This window comes from Phalacrocorax carbo, chromosome 5, assembly GCF_963921805.1.
Source record: "Phalacrocorax carbo chromosome 5, bPhaCar2.1, whole genome shotgun sequence".
Classification (NCBI taxonomy): Eukaryota; Metazoa; Chordata; class Aves; order Suliformes; family Phalacrocoracidae; genus Phalacrocorax; species Phalacrocorax carbo.
This window is the reverse complement of record NC_087517.1, coordinates 22839258-22864541: the sequence shown is the minus strand read 5'-3', so window position 1 is coordinate 22864541 and position 25284 is coordinate 22839258. Positions and strand designations below refer to the sequence as shown.

Genomic DNA, 25284 nt, shown 5'->3' with positions numbered 1-25284 from the left:
ACTTTTCTTTAAACAGAACAGCAACGTCCTTGCTGCTCTCCAGAAGGGTTCTGACTAACAAAATAAATGGTGTTACCCAAAGGCTGACACTTTGCTCACTCTCTCTAGGCCCTTACAAGAAGAGGTACCTGATGACACACAGGCCAGCAGAATATGTTACACAAATCAGGTGTGTTACTTTTGTCAGTGACAGTAACTTTTATTGTTTTTACAGCACAACATAATACAAACTATTAAAAAGTAATTTGGTCTGGTAAAATATTTAGTATATTGAGAATATAAATGCATTTTCAAAGCAAACAAGATTACAAACATAGCAAATAATTTACAAAATTAAACATTTATCCTGATCAAAGTAGTATAAAAGCCAACAGTTCCAGAACCATGCTCCTGGCACCTAATATTTTGAAAACAAAGAACTTCATTCTTTTGTGCACTAATCCTACTCCTTCCCCTAAGCGCAGACAGAAAAGGTCAGTTATGTAGTCGGTAAAGGCCTGGGGGGAGGGGGAAGACTAAGAAGAATGGCAATTGCTCTTGCAACTCCGAGTCTCCACTTATGTTGGAATGTGTACTATGTTAGAAAGCCATTTTAACTTCACTTTCCCACTATTGCCAAGATTGAAAAATAAACAGATTTATATTGTGTTTAAAAAACATAAGTTCAGATAACATCCCAATTTTACAATTCTGTGCTTTTATACACGTACAGTTTTTCTCTTCCAGGATGATAAAATACCACTATATTAGTTTCCTTTTATCGTTTGAATTATTCCTTTATAAGCACTTTCAGATAAGACATAATTTCAGTAGCAGATGACCAAACCAGAACAGAACACTCTACAGGACTGAGATCTTGGGCCAGCTGAGAAATCTTTTTCTCCAAGGTATAGCCCTGCCTGGGCATAGCAATGTCATCCTTCTTCAAAAACATTACTGGACATAGGTCATTCCCACCATCACCTATATATACAACCTGTGTATAGCTTACTCCTCGCTCCAGCTGTTTATCTAGAAATTCTTTCAAAACTTTCCTTTTGCAAAGGTTTTTAGGGCACTTGGCACAATGGTGAGCATGGAAGTTCTGTACAGTAAGATAGCCAGTACTACTGAATGCTGCAGGGTTTGTAAACACTTCATCAAATACCTTATGGAAGTCAGCAGCTTTCAAAATCCAGTCAATAAATACTGTATTAGAATCTGAAACAATTATGCAGTCAAACAGCTCTTTGTTCCCACCAATGAAATGCAGAAGATCTACCATTCCTGCAGTGAAAGGAATTGTTGTCATAGTTCTTTTCATCTCATCTTCTTTGATGCCATTGTCTCCCAAGTAGACAAAGACTCTGCCCATGTATTCTGTCCAGTGTCCTGGTCGGTAGGAGTTTCTTAATCCATTAGGAAGTTTATTCTTAGGAGCACATTTCACAATCCAGGTATCACTATTTTCATCTATGATTGTATGGTCAAAATCAAAAACCAAGAGAAATTTCATAGTTGTCACAAAACAGTTTCCAAAACAAACAAAAGAGAATTATTTATATAAACAAAAGTACTGAATTCCTACACTGATCTTGTGCTCAGAAGAGAAAAATTCTGCATGAAAATGAAGGATTAGGAGAAATGTCTAAACAAAGTAAACTATTTATGGCCACTACAGCTATGGGAAGTTATGCTCAAGCTAAAAAAAACCAGTCTGTAAAGGTCAGTTCTAGTTCAGCGTCAAACCTTTGCTTAAAACAGACAATGTGAAAGTCTCTCAACTCGTGCTGCATAGTTACTAATACTTGCTAACAGAGTCCATGTTCCAGTACTCATGCACCATCAGTCTGAACAACGGTTATAAATTATCATTTATAATCATCACTTGCCAGTGCAACCAAGCTGGAATTCTCCTGGCAAAGCACCTTAAGAGATATTTCAAAAGGAAACTACTAGTGAACAGATGGACCCAGTCTTTTTCACAAGGACACATCAAATCAAAGCAGCCAACGGAAAGAAATACTGCCATTTGTGGAGCTGGAAAAAAAAAAAAAAAAAAAAAGAACTCGGTCTGCTTGCTGTAGTCTTGCAATTTCAGTACCTGCAGCGCACCTCTGGGCTACGGATCCCCAGGCGCAGGAGACGCCTCATGTGGCGCTTGGAGCCGTTCCCTCACAGGCGAGTCCTCTCACGCCCGTCACGGGAGCCGCGCCGCTCCCCCCGCCCCAAGCGCCCCGCAGGCCAGCGGGCCTCGCCGCCACACGAGCAGCCCCCGCCCAACCGCGCACCGAGCGGGCTGCGGGGGAGGGCAGAGCAGCCGCCCCGGCGGGGCACCGGGGACGCCCGAGGAGCTGGTGGGGACCCGTGAGGGAAGGGGTCAGAGCCGCCCGGGCCGTTACCGCCCGCCTCCCTCCGCGTGCCTCCAGGCCACGCCGTCATGTGACTCCCCGGCGCCGGGTTGCCTGGCAGCGGCGGCGCGGCTCGGGGCCATGGCGGCGGCGGCGGGGCCCGGGCTACCCCGATGGCGGCGGCGGCGGCAGCTGGCCCGTGAGTGGGGCTGCCCCCGCGGGCACCGGGACCCGGGGGGGAGGGCAGTGCCGAGTTCGCGGCTGCAGCGGCCGGGAGGCTGTCGGGTTGTCCCTTGTCCCCCTGACCTGGGAGGCTCTCCCGGTCACCACCCCCGCTCGCCCAGCTGTAGGCAACAAGACACGCTGTTTCTAGAATTACCTAGAAAGAACTAACCTGAAACCAGTGGAGGTTCCGTATCATCCAACAGCCGGGAGTCAGAGAAGCGCTGGCTGCCTGGCAGCTGCCCATCGGCCAGGAGCAGTGTGTCAGCACACACTCGCACGTTCTGGCAAGGCTCCCTTCACCTTGGACGGATGCAGGGGAGGATCAGGTCTTGTCCCCACCATAAGATGAACAGATCTTCAACTGCATCTGAGAAACAGACCTTGACATAAGTATCACTGTAAGAGAAAGCCTACTTACATTTTAAGTATGACACATCTGTCTGCTCCAAATCCGATGAACCAGAATTTCTAAGAGGATGCCCCTCTGTACAGCGTGTGATTTCCTTCAAAAATACTGGCGACAGTTTGAAGGGCATTTCACAAAACCTAGTGACCACCTAGAAAAGCTGCATTTATGCATGCACGTGTGTATGCAAGCCTAATACAAGGTTAACCTTTCCACCAAATCAAGAAACTGTTCTACAGGCCAGATTGATTTTAGTAAATATGATGAGTGTGCAGGACAAGGGTGGCCTGTGCCCAGACTGCTGCCTCATCCAGCCAGAAAAATGGGTTCACCATTATTACCCCCTTTCCTTTTGGGAATGCTCCCTGGTCCCTGCTGTTCCCAGAATGATGCCCGAGTACTGCCTGGAAAGCGTTAGTCACCACAAGCCAAACCTGCACACACATACAAATGGGGAAGGGGACATGCAAACAGTCAAAGTCATTCTGCCGCAGCCCAAGTACAGACACTGGCCACAGTTAGACTACAGATACAGACACGCTATCTTAGCTCTGTGGTACTGGGATGGGGAGAGTACCCGTTGGGATCATCTAGTGTTGTTACTATGCAGGAACTCAAATCCTGATATGGGTTTGAATATAGGATTTTCTGATGTCAAGTAACCTCAGTATCCTTTCTTCCCTCTGCACAGTGTCACATCATTTGCAAGAAAATAATGTTCTAGATGGATATTTTCTTCCAAAGGAAGTAGATCTTCATCAGGTAATTGTATTGCCAAAAGCAGAATGGGAAAGGATTCAGAACAGTCTTGGAAGCACAACTAGAGAGGCAGCACGCATCCTCGCTGAGAAGAAAGAACAGGAAGAAATGCACTTACGCTCTAAAGCGGCTGTAAAAGACTGGCCCAATACCATTACGGTAAGTACAAGATACATTTGTAAACAAAGGGATTAATTTTCCTACATGCAAAACCACTCATGGTAACGTTTCTAGCTGTACTCCTTTTGTTTAACATTTGCCTTTAAATATGTATTTTAACTAAATTCCATTTACATACACTTAACATCTAACATCAACATTTAAATTTTTTAATTAACGCTAAAATGGAAAAATTTAAAAAACCCCAAACATTGAGTACATCACCTTCAGAATGGTTTATATGTTTTTAATCCCTGTGCTTTAAATGCAATTTCTAATTTTATCTACATTATAGGGCCTGGCACAACGGAAACTTAAAGCCAAACAATTACGTGAAGAAAGGGAAGAGGAAGAAAGAAAGTTACTTGATTTGGAAGAAGAACAGTTCCAAGCAGCAAAACGGAAGGAAGCTATTGATCGTGCAAAAACCTACCTATACTATCAGAATGAGAGAGTGAAAGGGTTGCATGTTTGTTGACAACTTCTAATTTTTAAATTAAAATTGTACTGAATTTCTTTAAGCACTTCCGAACATGCAAATTACATGCAAACATTCTCTTGCAGAGTGCACTTCTACTTGCTGAGGTCCTAAAAGAAAGAGATGCTCAAGTTGAATTTAGAAAGTTAAAGTCAGATGCTAATAAAAAGAAGGATGAAGAAAAGGATCATGAACATAAACAAGCTATTCTCAGAGAGCAAGAAAAGGCATATCAGCATTATATGAATCAACAGGCATTACGCAGAGATCAGCTGGAACAGTAAGTAAAAATTAATCAAAAGTAACCCTACTTTATTATTTACTTATAGAATGTATCTGTGAGAAGAGAGTTTAAGGTTTTCACAGCAACTTACTAATAATTTGATTCTCAAATGAAACACTTAAAAAAAAAAAAATATCCAGAGTGCCACAAAAGACCTTGCACAAAAGGGAAAATCTGTGATATGCAGTGTCTTTCATTTGCCAACAGTCTGCATGTAAAATCGCCTCTGGTCGGCATCAATAGGTTTTAGTCAAATTGCTATTCAGAAGTTGTTACTGGAAGTGTATTTTAACTCAGTTTTGGTCCCAGAAAAGGTTAAACCAGATTTTTTATTTGCCCATAACTGGATTCCAGAGAACGCATCAAGAGAATGCATCACTGCCACCTCTATTCTTTCTCTCAGCTCTTACAGAAACCTTATGGATGGGTCCCAGTGGTATTTATAGGACTGGCACTGGTGGTCTGATAGAAGGAATCAAATTCCCTGAGGCAGAGGAAGGGTTCAAAGTCTGGTCTCACATATTCCCGGCGCAACACATAAATCCTTGCGGAACTTAGTATAGAACACTACTAGTTCAAGCTGTTGCCTGCATGCCCAGAAGGAGAAGCATAGATACAGTGGGACTTACTGGAGAAATCTTGTTCACTGAGGTTGCTGCAGAGATAGGCCAGAAAACTATGAATGCAGTGATGCTAACGGGTCATCCAGACAAAACTTGTTACCACTAGACTGCAATCTGTAAGCATACCATATCTAATTTCTGGTCAGAGGACTGAGGGCTACCATTACAAACAAGGACACTATTTTCACCTCTGATATTCTACCCACCTTCAGTTTGAAGTATCACACCTTTCCGTGCAAGGTGCTGTTGTGTTAATGGTAGGAGTCTGAGGAGTGGCTAGGGAGAGACCCTACCATTGAGTCACTAGGTTCAGAAGGGACCCTCTTGCTTTCTAAAGTCCTTCTCTGAGAGTATTCTAGGTGCGGTAAAGTCCAGTCTTAGTCTCAGACTTGGTCAACAGTTTATTTTCTAAGGGTTGTAGAAGTAACCACTCAGATATTTGTTATTAGTAACTAATGTGGCAGATGCCCAGGCCCGTCACGTTCCATAAGAACGATCACGGCTAGATTAATTAATAGTGCAATTTATTAAAGCAACAGATACACAGGTTCTTTGGATTACCAGTGATAAGATTGCTGGTTACAAGACACACATAAATACCAAAGATATGAGTACACTGCTAGGCTACATGTATGCTAAACAAATATGAAGCGACTTGATAATACGAAGCAAAGCAACTCTAATACGTTACGGATTTAAAGTGACTCTATAGAGGTTTCCAATCTTACCCAAAGGCATCCCAATGGAGGGGAGGAGAGGCTCAGTCTGTTGACTGGTCCCACAAGTCAGGGTGGTACGCAATGGTATCTTCCCTAACACCCTCTTTCTCCTCACACATTTTATACTATTTTTTATCTTTCAGGTGGAGCTTGAGTGACTCTAGTCATACATACCTTTATTATGATTGGTGTAAAATTTCCTCGCTTTACTTTTAAACGTGTAGACTAGAAGAAATTCAAAGTGCAAGTCCAGTGAGGGGTGGTCACACCTTAGAGGCAGGTAACTTTTGGGATGGAGGTGTGTTTTGGTATTATAATGATATTAAAATGAGCAAAGTTCACCAAAAGGACAGCATTTTGTCAAAGTATGACGGACTGTTGGCCAAGGGTAACAAATATGCAACATACCAGCTCCATGGTACCTCAAGTTCCCATTTATCACAGAGCCTGGCCGCGATGCCTCCACACTGCTCCACCCTCCAGACAACTCGTAAGAGTCAGTACGCCAAGTTCTCCTGGCATTGCCGACATCTAAGGTTACTAGGGAAATTCCATGGAATGGATTCCTGACATATCAGCTGCACTTCCCCCTGACGGCTTCTTCAATGCTGTACCTTTTCTAAAAACATAAGTTTAATTTCTAAGTCACCTCCAGCAGTTATTCCACAGGTGCATATGGTTATGCAGAATCCCTATCTGTTCTTCACTTCAAGCAGTCCCTAGCCCACTTATTGACCTTCTTTTCCTAATTCAGAATAAAGGAGCACAAGCATCAGGCAGATCTGGCCAAGCTAGAAGACAAAAGAGAAGGAGAACAAATACAGAGATTGAACCGATTATACCAACTGGAAATTCAGAGAAGAATGGAAAAGGAACAGGAGGAAAAAGCTGAACGCCAAAGGCTGTATCATGTAAGCAACAGGAAAGCGGAGAGCTCAGAATGCTTGTTTCACCTTGGCTGCCTGGAGTGAAACAATAGCATTCGTATATCCAAACGGGCCCACTGGCAACAGGAGGTTTGCTGACAGCTTCAGTAGCACTGGCTCACATGCCTACCCTGCCAGCTGCAGGCCATGTCTTTCCTTTGTGCTTTTGAGAAAGGCCTCCTGGAGGCAGGTCCCTTCTCTTGTCTGAAGGGACACTGGCACCTGATGCTTCCACTGGTCTATGGTTAAAAAGTCTGCTGTAGACATCAAGGAATATTCCTCTTGGCTTGAGAACTGGATTTAAGTTTCACACACCTGCTGGCTTAAGCCCATTGTTCTTTGTTCGGAAGAGGGAAGAGCCTGAGTCTGAACGTAGCAGCATCTGTTTAACTTGTCTTTCTCTTTTTGAGTGGAGAGGTTTAGAAATTTAGTCAAGACATGCTGCATTCCCTCTTCACCTTTAAAGGCATCTTGCTAAGTGCAAACTAGAAATGCCTCAGAACAGTTCTGGCCAGCACACAAAAGACAGTTCTTTTTTTACATAAAATTATAGAAAACACTTCTTCGGCCAGGATTTGGATTAAGCTCTCAGACTGGTATAGTTTTGGATGAGGTAGGCCAGGAGCAGCACAGTCCATGTATCTATTCATGGGGGTTGCACAGTCCCATTCCTCTCAAAGTCCCCCTCTCCCACAAGTGTGAGTGGGAGCAAGGGATAATTGTAAATGCATTGCATAGCAATTTGTTTGTGTAATAGGCTGGAAAAGCAGCTGTTTGATGCTCAATTCCCCTTCTCCTTCCTCCTATCTACTATCTCTTCTTCATGCATGTTTGAACAGGGAGGCAGAAGTAAGTGGCAGTACTGAGAATCCCTTTTCTCTCTTTGAAAGAAACACAAAGAGAGAGAATAGGGAGTGATTCTTTTAAGTTGCTACCCCAGGGCCAGATTTTCTAACCTTCATCAGTTATATCAGGACCATTTTGCCTTTGCAGGAGCATGTAACTGACCAGAAAATGATCAAAGCAGTAGAAGAACAAAAACAAAAGGAAGAAGATGATCAGATTAAAGCTCATTTTAAAGCAAAGGAAACTATTGCCAAGCTGATAAAAGAGAAAGAAGCTGAAATGCGTAGGTAGGTACAAAGCTAGAGTATAAATTGTAAATAAACTAAAAAATATAGTGTAGTCATATTCAGATCTCTCAGACTGATGATGTAACACAAAACACAGTTATTCTAAAAATTAAATTCTAAAAATTAAATTATACTAGTAGGGAAAGTAGGGAATTCAGGAGAAAAAGGAAATTCTTTCACAGGTTCCTTAGTAATAGGTGTGTGTGGGAGCAATCTCTCCGCCCTTCAAAGTACAAAAACTTATGGAAGTGCAAAGCTCTACACCAGCATGTTAGGAACAGTGATTTTCCATATGGCCTGCCAAGCCTCCACCTCCTCAACAATTAAAGACAGTTAAAATCCTTGACAAAAGTATTTTGGGGCATAACCTGTATTTGCTGGAGTCAGATAAAAAAAAATATTTCTACTTCTTAACTAGGCACCTATATTAATTAATTACATTGGATTACTGTTAAGGGAAGATGGTTTACCAATTTAACAGTGAGGGTACAACATTAAGATACCATTGAGCCAACCTAAGAGCTCCCTTCTTGTCCTGCTTCTGGCCAATACTCCCAACATTTGTCTCCTGATGGCAAGATGCTAGGCAGACTCCTCCCCCAGTGATCCAGCTCATTACTGCAACAGAAAGCTGGTGTTTCAAGAATACAGGGAACATTTATTTGCTACAACAGATAATTTATAAAACACAAAACAGGAGGAACACAAGGAGATCAAGGAGTTGGGTGGGTGGGCTGGCCTGTGTGGCAAGAGGAGACTAGAAGCAGGACTACTGAGAAGCAGTAATGCTCCAGTTAGACCTAGGTGTGTACCCTGGTATGTTATGGTAGCTCATGTTCTTCTGCAGGCTGACACAGGAGCATCAGGACAAAATTGTTAGCCAATTAGCTGTACAAATGAATGAGGCATTAAAGAGGGAAGATGATCGTCTTGCTAGAGACATTGCAAAAAAAGAAGCTGAACAAGAGAAAAAACGCAAAGAGAAAGAAGCAGAAGAAAAGGCTGCAATTGAATCTATTGCAGAACATAGAGCCACTGTGGTAAGAAACCTAGCCTGTTCTTATTCCTGCTTACTCCGAGGAGCCTGGCCCAGATCGCAGCTGGTGGCTCTGGTGCCACCCGTCAGCACGCTTCACCAGGTCCACTGACATCTTTCCTGAGGTCCTCTCTCCCTCTGCCGCTTCCATGTTGGGCGCACATCTGCCAGGGCTGCTGAAAACCCTGGGCCTGGGCACTGGCCAGCCACAATGACCGTGCTTATCAGAGTGCTGATACAGGGCTGCTTCTGCTGAAAGATAGGACCTCCAAACTAGCAGGCTATCCCCTTGGTTAACTTTTTCTTGTGTATTTTGTAAAATACAGATGAAGATGAAAGTGGAAAAGGAGAGAGAGGAAAAAGCAGAGGGTAAAAAAGAACTTCATGCGCTAATGGAACAGAACCGCATCTACCTGGAAATGGAAAAAGCCAAGAAACAACGACAACGTGACACAAACATGGAAATACAGAAAATTCAGATCCAGCAAATGGTAAATAGGTGTACCCTGTCAGCCCCCTCAGAGGGAAGCACGCATCTAAACCAACAGCACTAACTCCTGCCTGAGAGGAAGAGAGAGAGAGAGAGGAAGCATGCTGTGTTTTGTTCGGGGATTTTTGTTTGTTGGTTTTGGGGTTTTCTTTTATATCATGCACATACCACATGTGCTGGTGTTAGGGACCAGCCTCCTCTCAGAGCAGTGGTACAAGTCAAGGCTGGTTTGCAATGACAGCACATCCTGTCCTGTGCCATTATGTACTACTGCTGCCCTCTTGTATCTTCTGGGCAGGTCACCAAAGAGCAGCAGCTGATGCTGATGTTCACTCAGCTGTTTAACGTACCCTTTTTGTGGGTGGTATGGCAGGGGAGAGAAGCAGAGAGGGACGATATTTGCAAGTATCAACCAACATCATCGCAGATTTCCTATAAGCTTTTGGCCTCTCTAAGTTTGAAGGGATAGCTATCTTATGAAAGAAATACTAAGTTTTGTTATTTCCTTTTCTTCATCAGGCTGAAAAGCAGGCAAAAAAACAGCAGGAAAAGCAAGCAGATTTGGACTACAATGCTCAGAGAGAGGTTATTGCCCTTTGTAAGGAGCGTGAATTTCAGAGCTATGCAAAGCAAGTAATTGAAACAGAGTCCAAGACTACACATCATCTTTATCCTCTTCTCAAAGCATCCAAAGGTGGAAAAGGACGTGGATACAGCCCATTTTCCAGAGGAAGAGAAGGAATAAATACTAGTTTTCAGGCACAGGATGGTACAACAGCCCAGCTACCTTGTTGTAGCTGTACCACTGCTCAAGAAGTTAAAAACATGAAATAATATTGAGACTGTCCAGCAACAAAAGGCAGAAGCAGTTTTCATGTGGTCAAAAAAAGGTCTTTTTGAACCTTATGGGCAGAGTTAAACCATAAAATGATCTACATTGAACATATAGTATGAATCTCGAAGTCCATTTGAAAAAAAAAAATTGCCAGAGAATTGATTATATTCTCAGTAATCCCCAGCTTGTATTTCATTAAAGTTAGTTTACTAAACTTGAGACAAAAATGCATGATATACAATTGACCATCAGTGTAACCCATTCCAGCCAATACTCACTATTACTGTTATATTTTTATTATTCATTATTCTAAAAATTCACTGTCCCAGGTTTTTCAGGCCTAGGATACGAATTCCCAGTGCAAAAGGTCATGTTATTCACTAGCCCACTTCCAGTTAGGTATTCCCCATAACAGAAAAAACAAAAACAACTTTACAGAATATACGGGGAAGAAAAAAACCAGCTTAATACATATGAAAGTTAGAATAGTTATGGTACTGGAGTTTTTATAGCGCTTTGTAACTACCTCTGTAAAACAAATGTCATGCTATAAATTAGTTATATGAAAAAACAAATGGGATTTGATTGCAGCCCTTAAAAGGTCACCTAGGAGGCAAATAGGTCCCAAAATAGCTGTAAATAGCTACTACAAAGAGCATGGCAACAAGAACAACATAGTTGGACTGTTCTTTCAAGAAGACAAACAGTGATTCAATCTGTAGTAAATAGATCTGGATCTAAAATTGTTTCTCGGATTCCTCAGCTGATTTACCAACACCAAAGCCACACACACATCTCATTCCTTATGCTTAGTTTCTTTGCTGAATTTTTACCATCATGTTCCTTCCTTGGACAGACTTCAGGTTTTGTATGATGACTTCCTTCACAAGTACCCTAGGGTCTAAACAGGATATTCTGCCTATTTTGGGGCCCACTGAAAACAAAGTCCAAAAAGCTTGAAGCTTTGCTTTGCTGCACACAACCTTCTATTCCAGCCCCCTCCTCCAGCTGCCAAGCTCTGTTGGCCAGACAAGAAAATGATAATGATGTGAGCTCTAAAGAAAAACAAAAAAGAAAAAAAAGAAGAGGGTTTTATATGAAGAATGCTTGACAATATTTTAGTTTTTTAGTTCGGAAAACGGTCTTTTGTGTGCCTTCAAGTTTCTAAGCCTGTCTTCAGATAGCAACAGGCTTTGAAGAAAGCACAGGACTTTGAGCAAGATGGGAGGCTACCCTGGAGGCGAGGTACCCACTGCAAGTTGAGGGCCAAGTAGAGCTGGTTTCACCTCCCCTGCGGTGTAACACAGCTGGGTGTCCCCCTTGGCCAGGGCAGCGGTCAACGCCCCCAGGAGCCTCTTCCCGGCAGGGCAAGGGGAGAACTGGAAGGAGCAGGAGGATAGACCTCCTCCTCACCCAGCTCCCAGGGCCACTAAGGGCCTTCCTCGGGGAAACGAGCGCCCAGGGGCCATCTTTTCAGGTCAGGTAAGGGATAAAGGTAGCGAGTGTCCAACAGGCAGGCCTGGCAGGATGGTTACCTGCCTGCGAGACGCGGCAGCCCACGGAGCCAGGCCGCGCCACAGCAGAGCCCGCGCCGGGCAGAGGCAAAGCAGCGGGAAGAGAAGCCGCCGAGGTCGGAGCAGAAAGACCAGAAAGGCGGAGGGAAAGGGGGAGGGGGTGTTATGGCCTCTTACCGGGTACGGGAGGGGGCGCCTCAGCCGCCGGGCCGGGCCTCCCTGCCTGAGAGAGCGGGCGGCGCCCGCCGGCAGCTCCCCGAGGCGAGGCGAGGCGGGGCGGGGCGCCGTGCTGTGCCGTGCCCGCCCATCGCTCCTCCCTCGCTCGCGGCTGATGTCGGCGCCGCCGGGGCCGGGTCGCTCCCGCAGGCATCGCTCGCCGCGGCCGCCCTTGTTCTCTCCCTGGGGGCGGAAGACCCAGCCCCGGCTTCCCGGCACCTCTGCGCCGTCACCATCGGTAAGGATCCGTCCCTGTCTCTCGGCAGACCTCGCCGCTCCCTGGAGCGGCGTTTGGGTTAAAAACCTTCCCGTAGCCTCTCCGTGCTGCCGGGCCCCGCCGGCCCCGGGCTCCGAGGAGGGGCGGTTGTCGGGGCCGGGCCGGCGGAGGCGAGCCGGTGTGGCGGAGCGGGCCTCCCCGCGGCGCCGTGCCCGGGGTTGCGCGACTCGCGTCTAACAAACCGTTCCTTCTGATCCCCCTCGCCCTGGGGCCAGGCCGAAAGCCGTCGCCTCGCCTCGCCCTTCGTTCCCTCCGTGACTCTGGCCTCCAGCTTCAGAAACCTCTCGTGTTGCCAGTGGCTGTATCTGTCCCAATAAATCAAACAAGGTGGTCCGTGTTCTGGCACCAAGAGCAAGCGGCTTGTCTCCCAAAGGCAGAATTCTCCATTATTGCCACTTCCCCCAGCCCAGGATCATTCACACACCAGCTAGCACGGGCTGGCGACCGTGGCTGCGTCTTGCACGGTGCCGTGGCACTGCTTGGAAGACGGCTAGCTGGCAGTGGTCCAGCTTGTACAGGGAGTGGGCTAACAATTACACAAGCTAATCAAATTCAGTCTAATATTCGAGTCCCTATGCTGGTCATGTTTGGTTTTGCTAGCATAGATTTAACCAGCACCCTTGCACTAGGACGGAGCTTTGGCCAAAAGATTTGCAGCTACCTTTTAAAAAACATGATTCTATTTTTGATCTCTGATATTCTACTTTCACTTCAAAGTATCAGATTTTTTACTGTTAAAGTACCTGTAGATATGGAGAATCCCTATCTGTTCTTCACTTCAAGCAGTCCCTAGCCCACTTATTGACCTTCTTTTCCTAATTCAGAATAAAGGAGCACAAGCATCAGGCAGATCTGGCCAAGCTAGAAGACAAAAGAGAAGGAGAACAAATACAGAGATTGAACCGATTATACCAACTGGAAATTCAGAGAAGAATGGAAAAGGAACAGGAGGAAAAAGCTGAACGCCAAAGGCTGTATCATGTAAGCAACAGGAAAGCGGAGAGCTCAGAATGCTTGTTTCACCTTGGCTGCCTGGAGTGAAACAATAGCATTTGTGTATCCAAACGGGCCCACTGGCAACAGGAGGTTTGCTGACAGCTTCAGTAGCACTGGCTCACATGCCTACCCTGCCAGCTGCAGGCCATGTCTTTCCTTTGTGCTTTTGAGAAAGGCCTCCTGGAGGCAGGTCCCTTCTCTTGTCTGAAGGGACACTGGCACCTGATGCTTCCACTGGTCTATGGTTAAAAAGTCTGCTGTAGACATCAAGGAATATTCCTCTTGGCTTGAGAACTGGATTTAAGTTTCACACACCTGCTGGCTTAAGCCCATTGTTCTTTGTTCGGAAGAGGGAAGAGCCTGAGTCTGAACGTAGCAGCATCTGTTTAACTTGTCTTTCTCTTTTTGAGTGGAGAGGTTTAGAAATTTAGTCAAGACCTACTTACCACACTTACTGTTTCCCTCCCCATGCCTGATTGAGCTGGAGGACTGAAGTGGAGGTACTGTGATGGTTCATTGGCATGTGAGAGAGTAAGAGGAGAGAATTCCCGCTGAAACCCTACTTGCTTTTTTCCCCCATACTCCTCCTCACCTCAGTTATACAAACTTTATCCCATTTACCACCAACCTTGTCTATGGAATAAAAGCTATATATACTCATTACTGCCATTTCTGCATGATTACAAAATGCCTTGTGCCTTACATTTTTATGGTTCTGTGGACTCTTACTGTTTGAGCCCTTCGGAGTCTGTGCTGCATGAATGATGGACAGGATGGGAGCAGTACAGCTGGAGCCAGTAGGGAATATAACCACATACTAGTTTTACTTTTGTGGTAGTTTGTGGTTAAGTAGGTCATGAGAATTCTCTTCTATCTCCAGGTTTCTATCTACAAGCTTCTCCATTGACAAAACCAAAGAACTCTTATTATAGGGTAGGCCTGAAGTCTTTGCTAGATTTTTTTCTTCAGTTCATGTTTCCAAAATCTCATTCTACATAAAAATAAAAGTACTTTTCCATTTAAACAGGAGTGTGTAGCTGAACAGAAAACAGTTAAAGCTGAAGAGAAACAAAAAGACAAAGATGATTATCAGATTAAGGCTTATATTAAAAGGAAAAGAAGTGATGGCTGATCTGACAAGAGAAAAAGATGCAGAGACTAATAGGCAGGTCTAAGGCTACTGTTTTCAGAAGTAGTACTGCCTACCAGTTTCAGTAGTATTTGGTGCTGTTGGGGGTGGATGTGGGACTGCTGGCTTTGTGAAGAGCAGCGCCTCATCTGATCTGAGCGGATGTCCTGATATGTCATGGTAGCTCGTGTTCTCCTGCAGGCTAATGTGGGAGCATAAGCTTTTTAACAACTACCTGCACGGATGAATGAGGCGTGTAAGACTGAAGATGATCATCTTGCTAGAGGAGCTGCAGAGATAGAAGATGAATACCAAATAAAAAACAAAGAGAAAGAGGCAAACAAACAAACAAACAAAAAAAGGCTGCCACTGAATCTGTTGCTGAGCACAGAGCCACTGTGGTAAGAAACCTAGCCTGTTCTTATTCTTCTTTCGGTCATGTGCTTCTTAATTCCTTTTAGAAACACCATAGATTCTAGCACAGTTGTCTTGAGTGAGATGCACAGGCAAGTTCTCACTTAGCAGCTGTCTCTCATATTTGCCATCTATAGTTTCAGAACTAACTCATTAAGAAAAGTACAAGTGGGTACATGTGATGATTGTCCCTCAAAAAAATTAGAGTAGGAACACTTGATAGTTTTTGGTAATTTGTGCAAACGTTTTCCAGATTCTGCACTGCTTACTCCAACCAAGGAGCCTGGCCCAGATCGCAGCTGGTGGCTCTGGTGCCACCCGTCAGCACGCTTCACCAGGTCCACTGACATCTTTCCTGAGGTCCTCTCTCCCTCTGCCGCTTCCATGTTGGGCGCACATCTGCCAGGGCTGCTGAAAACCCTGGGCCTGGGCACTGGCCAGCCACAATGACCGTGCTTATCAGAGTGCTGATACAGGGCTGCTTCTGCTGAAAGATAGGACCTCCAAACTAGCAGGCTATCCCCTTGGTTAACTTTTTCTTGTGTATTTTGTAAAATACAGATGAAGATGAAAGTGGAAAAGGAGAGAGAGGAAAAAGCAGAGGGTAAAAAAGAACTTCATGCGCTAATGGAACAGAACCGCATCTACCTGGAAATGGAAAAAGCCAAGAAACAACGACAACGTGACACAAACATGGAAATACAGAAAATTCAGATCCAGCAAATGGTAAATAGGTGTACCCTGTCAGCCCCCTCAGAGGGAAGCACGCATCTAAAACCATAGTAATAGATGTCCTGTGTGTGAGAGAAAGAGGAAGCTTGCTGTAGGTGTGATGTGTGTGTTTTGTTTAGTTTTTACCTGTGTGCACAGCAGGTGCTGGTGTTGCTCTGAGAGGGGACCAGCCTCCTCTCAGAGCAGTGGAACAGAAGCCTCTTCCAGGCTGACTTTGCCCATGCTGGCTGGGGAGGATTCCCTGGGAGGGCTGGTAATAAGAAAGAGATGAACAGTGATACATCACATCCTGTCCTGTGCCGTTATGCCATTTTTTCAAGCATGCCACTGCTGTTCTCTTATATCTTCTGGGTAGGTCACCAAAGAGCAGCAGCTGATGCTGATGTTCACTCAGCTGTTTAACGTACCCATTTTGTGGTGGGTACTGTAGGGGAGAGAACAGTGTCAACTAACATCCCTTTTCTTCATCAGGCTGAAAAGCAGGAAAAAAACAGCAGGAAAAGCAAGCAGATTTGGACTATGATGCTCAGAGAGAAGCTGCTTTTTGTAAGGATCAAGCATTTCAGTGATAAAGGATGGTGAATAACTGAATCAGTGCCATGAAAGGGAGGTCCTGCCTCCTTCTATGATAAGGTGACCCGCTTAGTGGATGAGGGGGAGGCTGTGGACGTTGTCTACTTGGACTTTAGTAAGGCCTTTGACACTGTCTCCCACAGCATTCTCCTGGAGAAGCTGGCTGCTCACTGCTTGGACAAGTGCACTCTGTGCTGGGTTAAAAACTGGCTGGACGGCTGAGCCCAGAGAGTGGTGGTGAATGGAGTCAAATCCAGTAGGCAGCCAGTCACGAGTGGTGTTCCCCAGGGCTCAGTGTTGAGGCTGGTCCTGTTCCATATCTTCACTGATGATCTAGATGAGGGGATTGAGTGCACCCTCAGTAAATTTGCAGATGACACCAAGCTGAGTGGAAGTGTCGATCTGCTGGAGGGAGGAAGGCCCTACAGAGGGACCCGGACAGGCTGGATCAATGGGCTGGGGCCAACGGTACGAGATTCAACAAGGCCAAGTGCCGGGTCCTGCACTTGGGTCACAACAACCCCATGCAAAGCTACAGGCTTGGGGAGGAGTGGCTGGAGAGCTGCCTGGAGGAAAAAGACCTGGGGGTGTTGGTTGACAGCTGGATGAACATGAGCCAGCAGTGTGCCCAGGTGGCCAAGAAGGCCAACAAGCCATCCTGGCTTGTATCAGCAATAGTGTGGCCAGCAGGAGCAGGGAGGTGATTGTGCCCCTGTACTCGGCACTGGTGAGGCTGCACCTTGAATACTGTGTTCAGTTTTGGGCCCCTCGCTACAAGAAGGACATTGAGGTGCTGGAGCGTGTCCAGAGAAGAGCAACGAAGTTGGTGAAGGGTCTAGAGAACAAGTCTAATGAGGAGAGGTTGAGGGACCTGGGGTTGTTTAGTCTGCAGAAGAGGAGGCTGAGGGAAGACCTTATTGCTCTCTACAACTACCTGAAAGTAGGCTGTAGCGAGGCAGGGGTCAGTCTCTTCTCCCTAGTAACAAGTGATAGGATGAGAGGAAAAGGCCTCAAGCTGCGCCGGGGAAGTTTGGGTTGGATATTAGGAAAAACTTCACTGAAAGGGTTGTCAGGCATTGGAACAGGCTGCCCAGGGAGGTGGTGGAGTCACCATCCCTGGAGGTATTTAAAAGATGCGTAGATGTGGTGCTTGAGGATATGGTTTAGTGGTGGACTTGGCAGTGAGAGGTTAGTGGTTGCACTCGACGATCTTAAGGGTCTTCTCCAACCTTAACGATTCTATGATTCTGTGATACTGGATATAACTTTTATTCTCCTCTCTAACCATCCAAGGAGGGAACAAGATGTGGGCTTCCTAATTAGGACAACTGCAGAAGTGGCGGAGTGTATACATTTGCAGTACTTAAAAAAAATTAGGGGGAGGTGGGGAGGGATGGTTGTTATAACAGCATCCATGTTCCTCCTGCCAAATGTACACAAGTCTGCAGCTGCTCAGGGACTGAGAAAACACTTGGCATTGTGTAGAAGCGTTAACAGCTTGCATGCCCCTCAAAGACCTGCCTTCAGGCAGGACCAAGAACTCTCCTCAGAGCCAGCACAGACTTGGGTATTGTCTTGGTTGGTCAGTCCTACTGCAGTCTGGGCTGCTGCACTGTCTTTGGACAGCAGGACATGGGTGGCTGGAGCTGACTGACTCTGTACCCATGTCAGTTAGCGTCATCCATAAAGGGCTTGTTTGTGGAGTGAGGAAGTTGCTGCTGAGCACTTGACACCCGTGATGCATGTGTTTCAGAGGTTTTGCCCTGAATAGCTCTAGCCTGGTGTCAGGGCTGAATGCCCATCACTGGTTGGAGCACATCTTCCTGCTAAGTTTCGTCATGAGACTTGTTTCAAAAAATCACTTCTGACTTAAACTGAAATGCTAACATTGCTGCACTTTCAACTAAAAGTCACACAAGCGTTCTCTCCTATTATCTTGGAGTAATTGATTTGAAAAACAGAAATTTAAAAAAAAAAACAGAGACATGGCAAGTAATGGTGAAATTATCTCTATGTATGTCTTTTCTTAGTTCACTAATTGAAAATTTATTTCCCTTCTCTCTGAACCAGTATTCCCTTTACTTCAAGCTTTTTTCAGCAAGCAGAAAGAAACTTTTAATGAAGCCTTTTGACTGCAGAAGCTGGAGCCCTGGGAAGTACTGACTACAGAAGTGGTGCTGAAATCTGCAGAGCTTGATAACGCTCCAGATGCGCCCCTAAGTGCATGTTTGCACATGCTCACTACCATGCAACTGGTGAGTTAAATGGGTTTTAGCCTACCTCCACAGCAGCAAGATTCAAGGTGGATTGCAGCCTCATTTCCTACTCAGCTTCAATAAATGCCCTGTTTTGCAGATTATGGATGTCTACATTTGAAGTCTACAGCCTGCTTCCTTGGGGCTTATACCCTTTTTACTTTGAACATCTACAGTTCAATAGCTAAATTCTTTCAGATGCCTGTTTTTAACCTATGCGTTTCTGGTATCTCTTGAATGGGAGAGTGCTATAAATAGCCTGTAATATTCCTTCTTGTTCTAGCAGTGAATCTTTGAGAGAAGGAAAATTCACTACTTAAACAGCTCTCCAAAAAACCCTAAAACAACCCCAACACAAACCGCCCCCTCCTCTCTGAAGGCTAAGATTTCAGAGGGAGTTGAAGTGAAGGCCAGAGGTATGACAAGATCATATGAGAAGTAGTCTTTGGAATTATCTTAAACTAATTTCTTGCTATTTAAAATAAATGACGTTGTTACATGTTTAATAAAGCCTACAGCACAGGTGTAGTCATTCCCTTTACACTCTGCACTGCCACCACTACAATCTAAGCTGCCTTTTGTTTTGGTGTATTATGGCCTTTGGCATTAAGAACTAGATACATAAGCGGATACATAAATGATTCAAATCTGCCCTCTAATCTGTTTAAACCAATCTCTAGAAGCAGTCTTAAAGCACAGTTGTTTGTAGCTGGCTGATACTGTCTTGCATAAACTAGCATAGCACTTTTTTTCTGTGGGTTTCCCTCATCTCTAATACATTATCCAGAGAAATGTACAATTCTGTTCGGTGCTGAAGGGCTTGAACATCAGAACTGCAGGTCCAATAAAATTCAGCATTACCTCTCTGTTAACATAATAGTAATTGCCCACTTCAAATGAGTAACACCTAGTCTGACTTCTTTTCTACATAACGGAAAAACAGGCAAAGGTTAGAAAGCAGCAACACATACTGGACGAAGCAATCAATAGTGAGCAGACCAGAGACAGGATCAGAGGTATGAGACTACCAAGGTCTGGAAAATACAAATCCAGTAACTGGTACAGTGGCACAGTGGTCAAGGGAGAAATGGGACTATCTTCAGTAAAGCTTAGTATTACATTACTGCTATACAGGACCAGTATTTCTGCATTAGTTTCAGTTAAAACCGTAGTCACTAATTACACAGTACAACTTAACCTCTGTTTGTTTCTTTCTTCAGAAATACATCTGACAACTACAGAATAGCTACTAAGGAATAAAAAGCTAGCCAATGTCTCCTTACAAGTTATATTTGCCTGCAAAACCTGTCAGTGCCCAACAGATGAAGCTAACTCTGGAGGAAGTTACAAGGCATGCTATTTGCCAGAACCTACCTATACGCAACCTCAGCTCAAGAAACAAGTGCCACAGTTTGCAACTGTACCTGTAACTACTCTAATTTTATTATGGAACAAAGCAGTAGATTCACTTTCTAAGAAGTGAAGAGGTTACAAGCAAAGGTACACTATCAATCTGTACTGTACTCCTCAAGTATTGCTGGGCCTCCCAGGCTCAATTCAAACCGTATGTTTTGGCTTAAAAATATTTATTAAGCAAATAATAAAACTGAGTAAGCTGTTTAAAAACATCTGCCTGCAACAGTAAGATCAATATTGAGTGTACCTTTTATTTGTGGCAGTTTTCTACTTCCTTTTACTTTGGAGAATGCAATGGAAGATAGGAATACTATCTTGGGAAAGTTGTGGCACTGGCCAAGTCTTTAATCCATTATGGGAAAGAAGTGCCTGCAGCAAGACTCTCTATCTAGTACTCATCTCCAGACTGACTGTAGGGAATGGAAAAGCACTTTCTTGCGTTCTCCTACTCACTCTGCTGCCAGTACAGCCAGGCTGGGATACTGGTGTAGGTGACTTTTTGATCAAAACTTGTTCTTTCACTCTGTTCTAGACTGTAAGCCGTCCTACCGCTACATTTAAATTCATGTCATCAAACAGGTAGCTCTTCTGTAACGAGAAAAAACTATTCTGCTTCACCTAACACAAAAAAAGCCCCGTTATATTTGTGCAAGTAGAAGATCAAAGTTTGCAACTAGCAAAACAAAAAAATCAGTGATAAGATACTAGATTGGCTTCATTACATGGCTGCATTTTTATCTATGTTATAACATATAGATAGTGAATAGACTGTCATTTGTCATTCTACAGTAGAAACTCTTAATTCCATCTATAATGCAAGACTGTCATCCACGGAATAAAAATCTGACTGTGCACATTGAGTGAAAATGCGTAGATTTTGGTTTAACTGAAGAGGTAGTACTGGACATCAAATCACCATACCATGTAAATCTCTACAGACACTACCACCACTTTAAAAGGCTGGAGATTTGACACTCACACGTTGCACCGTATGGCTTTGAAGTAAGTATTACTCCAAATACAAAAGACACTAATACTGCAAGAAGCACATGCGGCAGACATATGGAATACGCTAACAAATATGCAAAAAAACATTTATTTCTGAGAAGTACTTTAATACAGAAGTTGTACATATATCAAGAACTCATTCTCCCAGCTGACAACTAGATCATCATCCCTGTTCCAGTTCCCTGGAACTATAAATTACCAATTGTCCAAAAGACTGAGGTTGCCAAATACTCTGGCTAAATGCTACATGCACAATACTGCCTGTATAATTAACCACAATTCTTTTAAGCTGGTGAAGGAAACCAGTTATCAGCTTGTTCTTTTTACCACTGATCGTAACTTGATAGGCCTAACTTCTTTCCAATCGTTCCAACCACTCTTTTCATTAGCAGTTACGGCTAAAGCCACACACTACTTCGTATATACAGTTACAGGGATATGTACAGAATATGTAGAAATGTCTAACTTCCACAATTAGCAAGTTTCCTTAAGTGCTTTGCATGTTGCAAAATTTCAAAGTCAGGTTTCTGCATTAGGTCAGTTTATTTAGTCCTTTAAATGTTAGTGTTAGAACTTTTATGTATACACATATAGATTTAAAACCAATCTTATGTATATTTAGCAGTTTAAGATCTGTCCTCCAAACATACTCATGTTAACTGCCATATTAGTTTCAGGTGAATAATACTTTTTGGTTTTATGCATCACAAGTTTATTAGAACGGTGTTCCTAGCAACATAAATTGTTCAAGGGTAAGAAATAGACTTGTACTAAAAGTATATATGCAACAAAATGGAAAGCTGAAGTTTTATGCTAGGCAACTGCAGAATTGTAACAAATTCAAATTTTGCAAAATGCAGAGTTCACAGACTTTCAGATATGCATTTTCTTGAATAATTTAAATACTGCATTAGGAAAATTACTATTTTCAGCAAAACGAGGAAAGGGTAAGTAACAGTTCTTTACATTTTAATCACACTGACTCTATAAGTGTGAAGATTAATTTTGTCACTGGTCTCCTCCAGGCTAAGTTGACACCTCCACCCCCACCCCCAAAAATTTAACTCATGGCTGCTGCTAAAATACTACTGCCTTTTCTCACAAAGTTGTTCTTCAAGTATTGGAGACAGAATATATAGATGATTTAAGAGAGGTCTTTGATAAAGCTTAGTAGGTATATCTCTACATTTTCTATTATAAGGAAAGTCCTAAAAGCCAAGATATACATTTTTGTCAATCAGGCAAGCAATGAGTCTACTATGCCCCTAAAAAGTGTGTCCAAAAATACTTTATTTGCTTCAATAAAGTTCCAGGAAAGTCAGCTAGAGGACTACTTCTTTTATGTTTACATTAATCTAAAATCCACTTGCCAGACTGACACTATTACAAATTAGATAGTGTTAGGGGACCACTGCAAATTGTCTGGGGCATCTGACAGAGACTACTGCAAGAGAAGTCCGTAGTGTGGGATTTCAAGTAGCAAGTGAGAAGCTTCAGGTTAAGATGTTGACAACTGGATAGAACAAAGGGGTAAAATGTAACCATAGCCCCTTTTTTTTTTTCTTCCTTAAAAAACAAAACCAAAGCAACAACTGAAACACTATAGCTGTGCCAAAGGATTAGCAGACAGCAACACATCTTTTACAGGCAACTGTGTCTACACAACCTTATGTTACATCCACGCACCCTCAGTAAGAATTTGTGCTTCCGAGTTGACAGCAGTCCTCAGAAAATCCAACGTCAAACAGCAGTCTCCTGATAAAAGTTGGAAAGCTACTGCCAGTACTAAATTCAGCATTCCGTGTACACATAGGCCGTATGGTATTAGTAAAGTATCAGTTTTTATTGTCAATACAACAGAGAACACGTGTCTAACCTCTGGAAATTATTTCAAGCCTGTACATACACTTAAACGTATGCTTACAAAGTTAGTCCAGTACCCCCTGCCCCCATTTTACCTTGAGTCTTGGTGTTCACAAATTCTCTTGAGTAAGGTCAGTTCTGGGGTACTGGCAGAAAAAGCTGTCCTCTAAATGCACTATATTTTCCCCTCATTCACAAGGGAAGACTATGAGCATTGTTTTGATTACCCCTGGTACATGTTAAATATAGCTTTCAAATATGCTTCCAGTTCACTTCTCTAAGCCAAAAGCTGACAACCTGTGACACAGCTGCCAAAGGTGGCACTGAGCTACACTGTGAGTACAGCGCTGCACAGTTAATGCAGGGCTGGGAACAGGAAAGCTCTGCCATTGAGGCAAGAAACCTTTCCAGGACAGCAAGAGCAGCAGTGCCTCACGAAGCAGCGAGAGCTTGCTGTCCATGGGACTGCGCTTCAGTCCCACTGAATTTTCATCAGCATTCTCAATTGCCAGTTCAATAAAGAAAAGCACAGATCTGGCAAATCTTCCCTCTTACAAGACTGCAACTGTTGTGTTTCAGTTTAAACAAAGTGACTGGCACTAAAACAAATTACCATCAAATACCATACAGGCAAGGCATGCACTCATTAAGAGACGAAGCATATCCCACCATGTGCAATTAAAAGTAACCAACTTCTTACGAAGTACATTAAAAACAAGAAAATGAGCTTTTTGCCACCAACTCAGATGAATTTTAACATGCTACGGAAGAATTAGAGCTTGTTTAATTTGTACAAATAATTTTCTGAACGGGAACAAAAAAAATTCCTATGAAAGGGTATACAAGTGCATCTTTTGAAACAACTAGTTACATGACTAACAAACTACAATTGGATATAATCTCCATTTTGAGATTTTAAATTAAAGACTGTGTAACATTTTTCAACAATTATATAGATTGCCTTATTGCTGACTGCTTGCATTTTTCCCCCCTCTTCTACAGCAGAGTCAATATAGTGGAGGGTTTTTTTGTTTGTTCGCATGCTTCTATGACCTTCAGTGGTATTGGCAAGAATATTCTCAGTAGTGCAAACATACTTCTTCAGCAAGTTTGCTTGCGTCAGCTCCATGAAAAATAGCGGAAGAACACTGCAAGAAGTTTTTAAATGAGACTCGGAAGCACATGGCACACATAGCACAGTATAAATGTGCCGAGGAAGCCTTTGTCCAAGCTGCCAGACAATCCTCCTAAGCCTAGCTTGCCAGCTTTTTCTTACTACAGTCCCCCAAAATAGGACTACAACTTCTCCGAAGTCATACAGAGTTCAGAGTAGCTTCGCACAGAACAGGTCCACTACAGGGGTCTTCAGTTCACTCCTGTAAGCTCTCTTAAGTAGCAGCTCTATCATCCACCCACATGTGCACTTGGGAAACGTTTTTACACATTCTGCATAAAATAACCACTGCAATGCAAGATTTGTACTAAAACATGGGGAAAAAAGAAGTTGATAGCCACAGCAGCTCCACTAACTATTCTGCTAAAAAGTAACACTACACACTTCTAGTTTTCTTCTCTTAAAAAGGTTGCTTGCATTGTTCACAATCCTGTATTTTCTTTTGCCTTCAAGACATAACTATTTGTTTTCCTTTAGAATAAAAACTGTCTAGATCACAGCGTCAAGCCAAGTTTCAGCAATTCTGCTAATCCGCTGTACACATACACTGAGCAGAATGCAGGTTATATAGCAAAAACATTGACAAACTTGTAACAAAGACAGCAAGAACAAGTTATGTCAAACACTCAAAGATCTGCCAAAAAAATCAACTATTAAAACATTCTTTCACTTCAACACAGCTTTACATTAATGCTTGTCAATTCTCTTCAGGAATACCAAGATTTGCCAGCCTTTGGTGTGACTAGTACAAAGAACTGAAAGAAGATCTATCCTCCACCCAGCCCACTACGTTACCACATACCGGCTGCTCTTTGGCGATCGCACATAGGTGGGCAGTCCTGCAGCAACACAAGCCAACCTCCTTCTCTTTCCTATGAAAGTGTGGTGGCAAGAAAGAAACAGGTGGGTCCTAGAGGCAGGAGAGGAAAGCAGAAAAGAGAGGGGATTTGTTTGAGGAAGACACGCACGTAGTAGAGAATGAGGAGGAATTCACAGTATGGTCTTTAGAATGATGTGATGCAGGAAGGACAGCAAATTTTTGTTTTAAAAAAATTAAGAGCCTTTCTTAAAACATTACTTGAAATTCCACTTCAATTACCACAAAAAACAGTACTGGAGAACTGCAGTAGTTTTCTCAGACTGCTAAGAAGCAGCAAGAGTAGAAAGGATTTCCTGGTTCCTTATCCTGATACCCACTGTGAATTCTGGTAATCTGTTTCATCTCTGTGTCTCCATTAATTAGCAACTGAGGCAAGGCAGTCTGAAGCGTCCAAGCTGAATTTTCTGCAGCAGACAAACAGGAAAGCATGGACCA

The 25284-nt window shown here is 43.6% G+C and overlaps 2 protein-coding genes and 1 long non-coding RNA gene across 6 annotated transcripts; 2 read left to right on the top strand and 1 right to left on the bottom strand.

The window, feature by feature from the left end:
* Positions 1–170: 170 nt before the first annotated feature.
* On the bottom strand, positions 171–12194 carry PHOSPHO2 (phosphatase, orphan 2). The gene is made up of 3 exons (XM_064451564.1): positions 12094–12194; positions 2725–2922; positions 171–2019 (listed from the first exon to the last, which is right to left on the bottom strand). The coding sequence occupies exon 3, from the start codon at positions 1493–1495 to the stop codon at positions 770–772; it is 726 nt and encodes a 241-aa protein (XP_064307634.1). The 5' UTR covers positions 1496–2019; positions 2725–2922; positions 12094–12194; the 3' UTR covers positions 171–769.
* Positions 2057–11467, top strand: CFAP210 (cilia and flagella associated protein 210). Its single transcript, XM_064451560.1, has 9 exons — positions 2057–2529; positions 3653–3879; positions 4175–4348; positions 4444–4637; positions 6737–6893; positions 7902–8041; positions 8889–9081; positions 9404–9568; positions 10087–11467. Exons 1-9 carry the CDS (start codon positions 2472–2474, stop codon positions 10399–10401), a joined length of 1623 nt encoding a protein of 540 aa, XP_064307630.1. The 5' UTR covers positions 2057–2471; the 3' UTR covers positions 10402–11467.
* A 45-nt stretch (positions 12195–12239) lies between the features above and the next one.
* On the top strand, positions 12240–20835 carry LOC135313373 (uncharacterized). 4 transcript variants are annotated; one of them, XR_010373007.1, is made up of 7 exons: positions 12240–12370; positions 13234–13390; positions 14719–14935; positions 15510–15674; positions 16152–16226; positions 18342–18508; positions 19729–20835. It is a non-coding gene; the product is annotated as an uncharacterized LOC135313373 (long non-coding RNA). The 4 variants fall into 4 exon arrangements; XR_010373005.1 differs by having other exon boundaries at positions 14736–14935; positions 18324–18508; positions 19729–20829; XR_010373004.1 differs by having other exon boundaries at positions 14736–14935; positions 19729–20825.
* The last annotated feature ends 4449 nt before the right edge of the window (positions 20836–25284 follow it).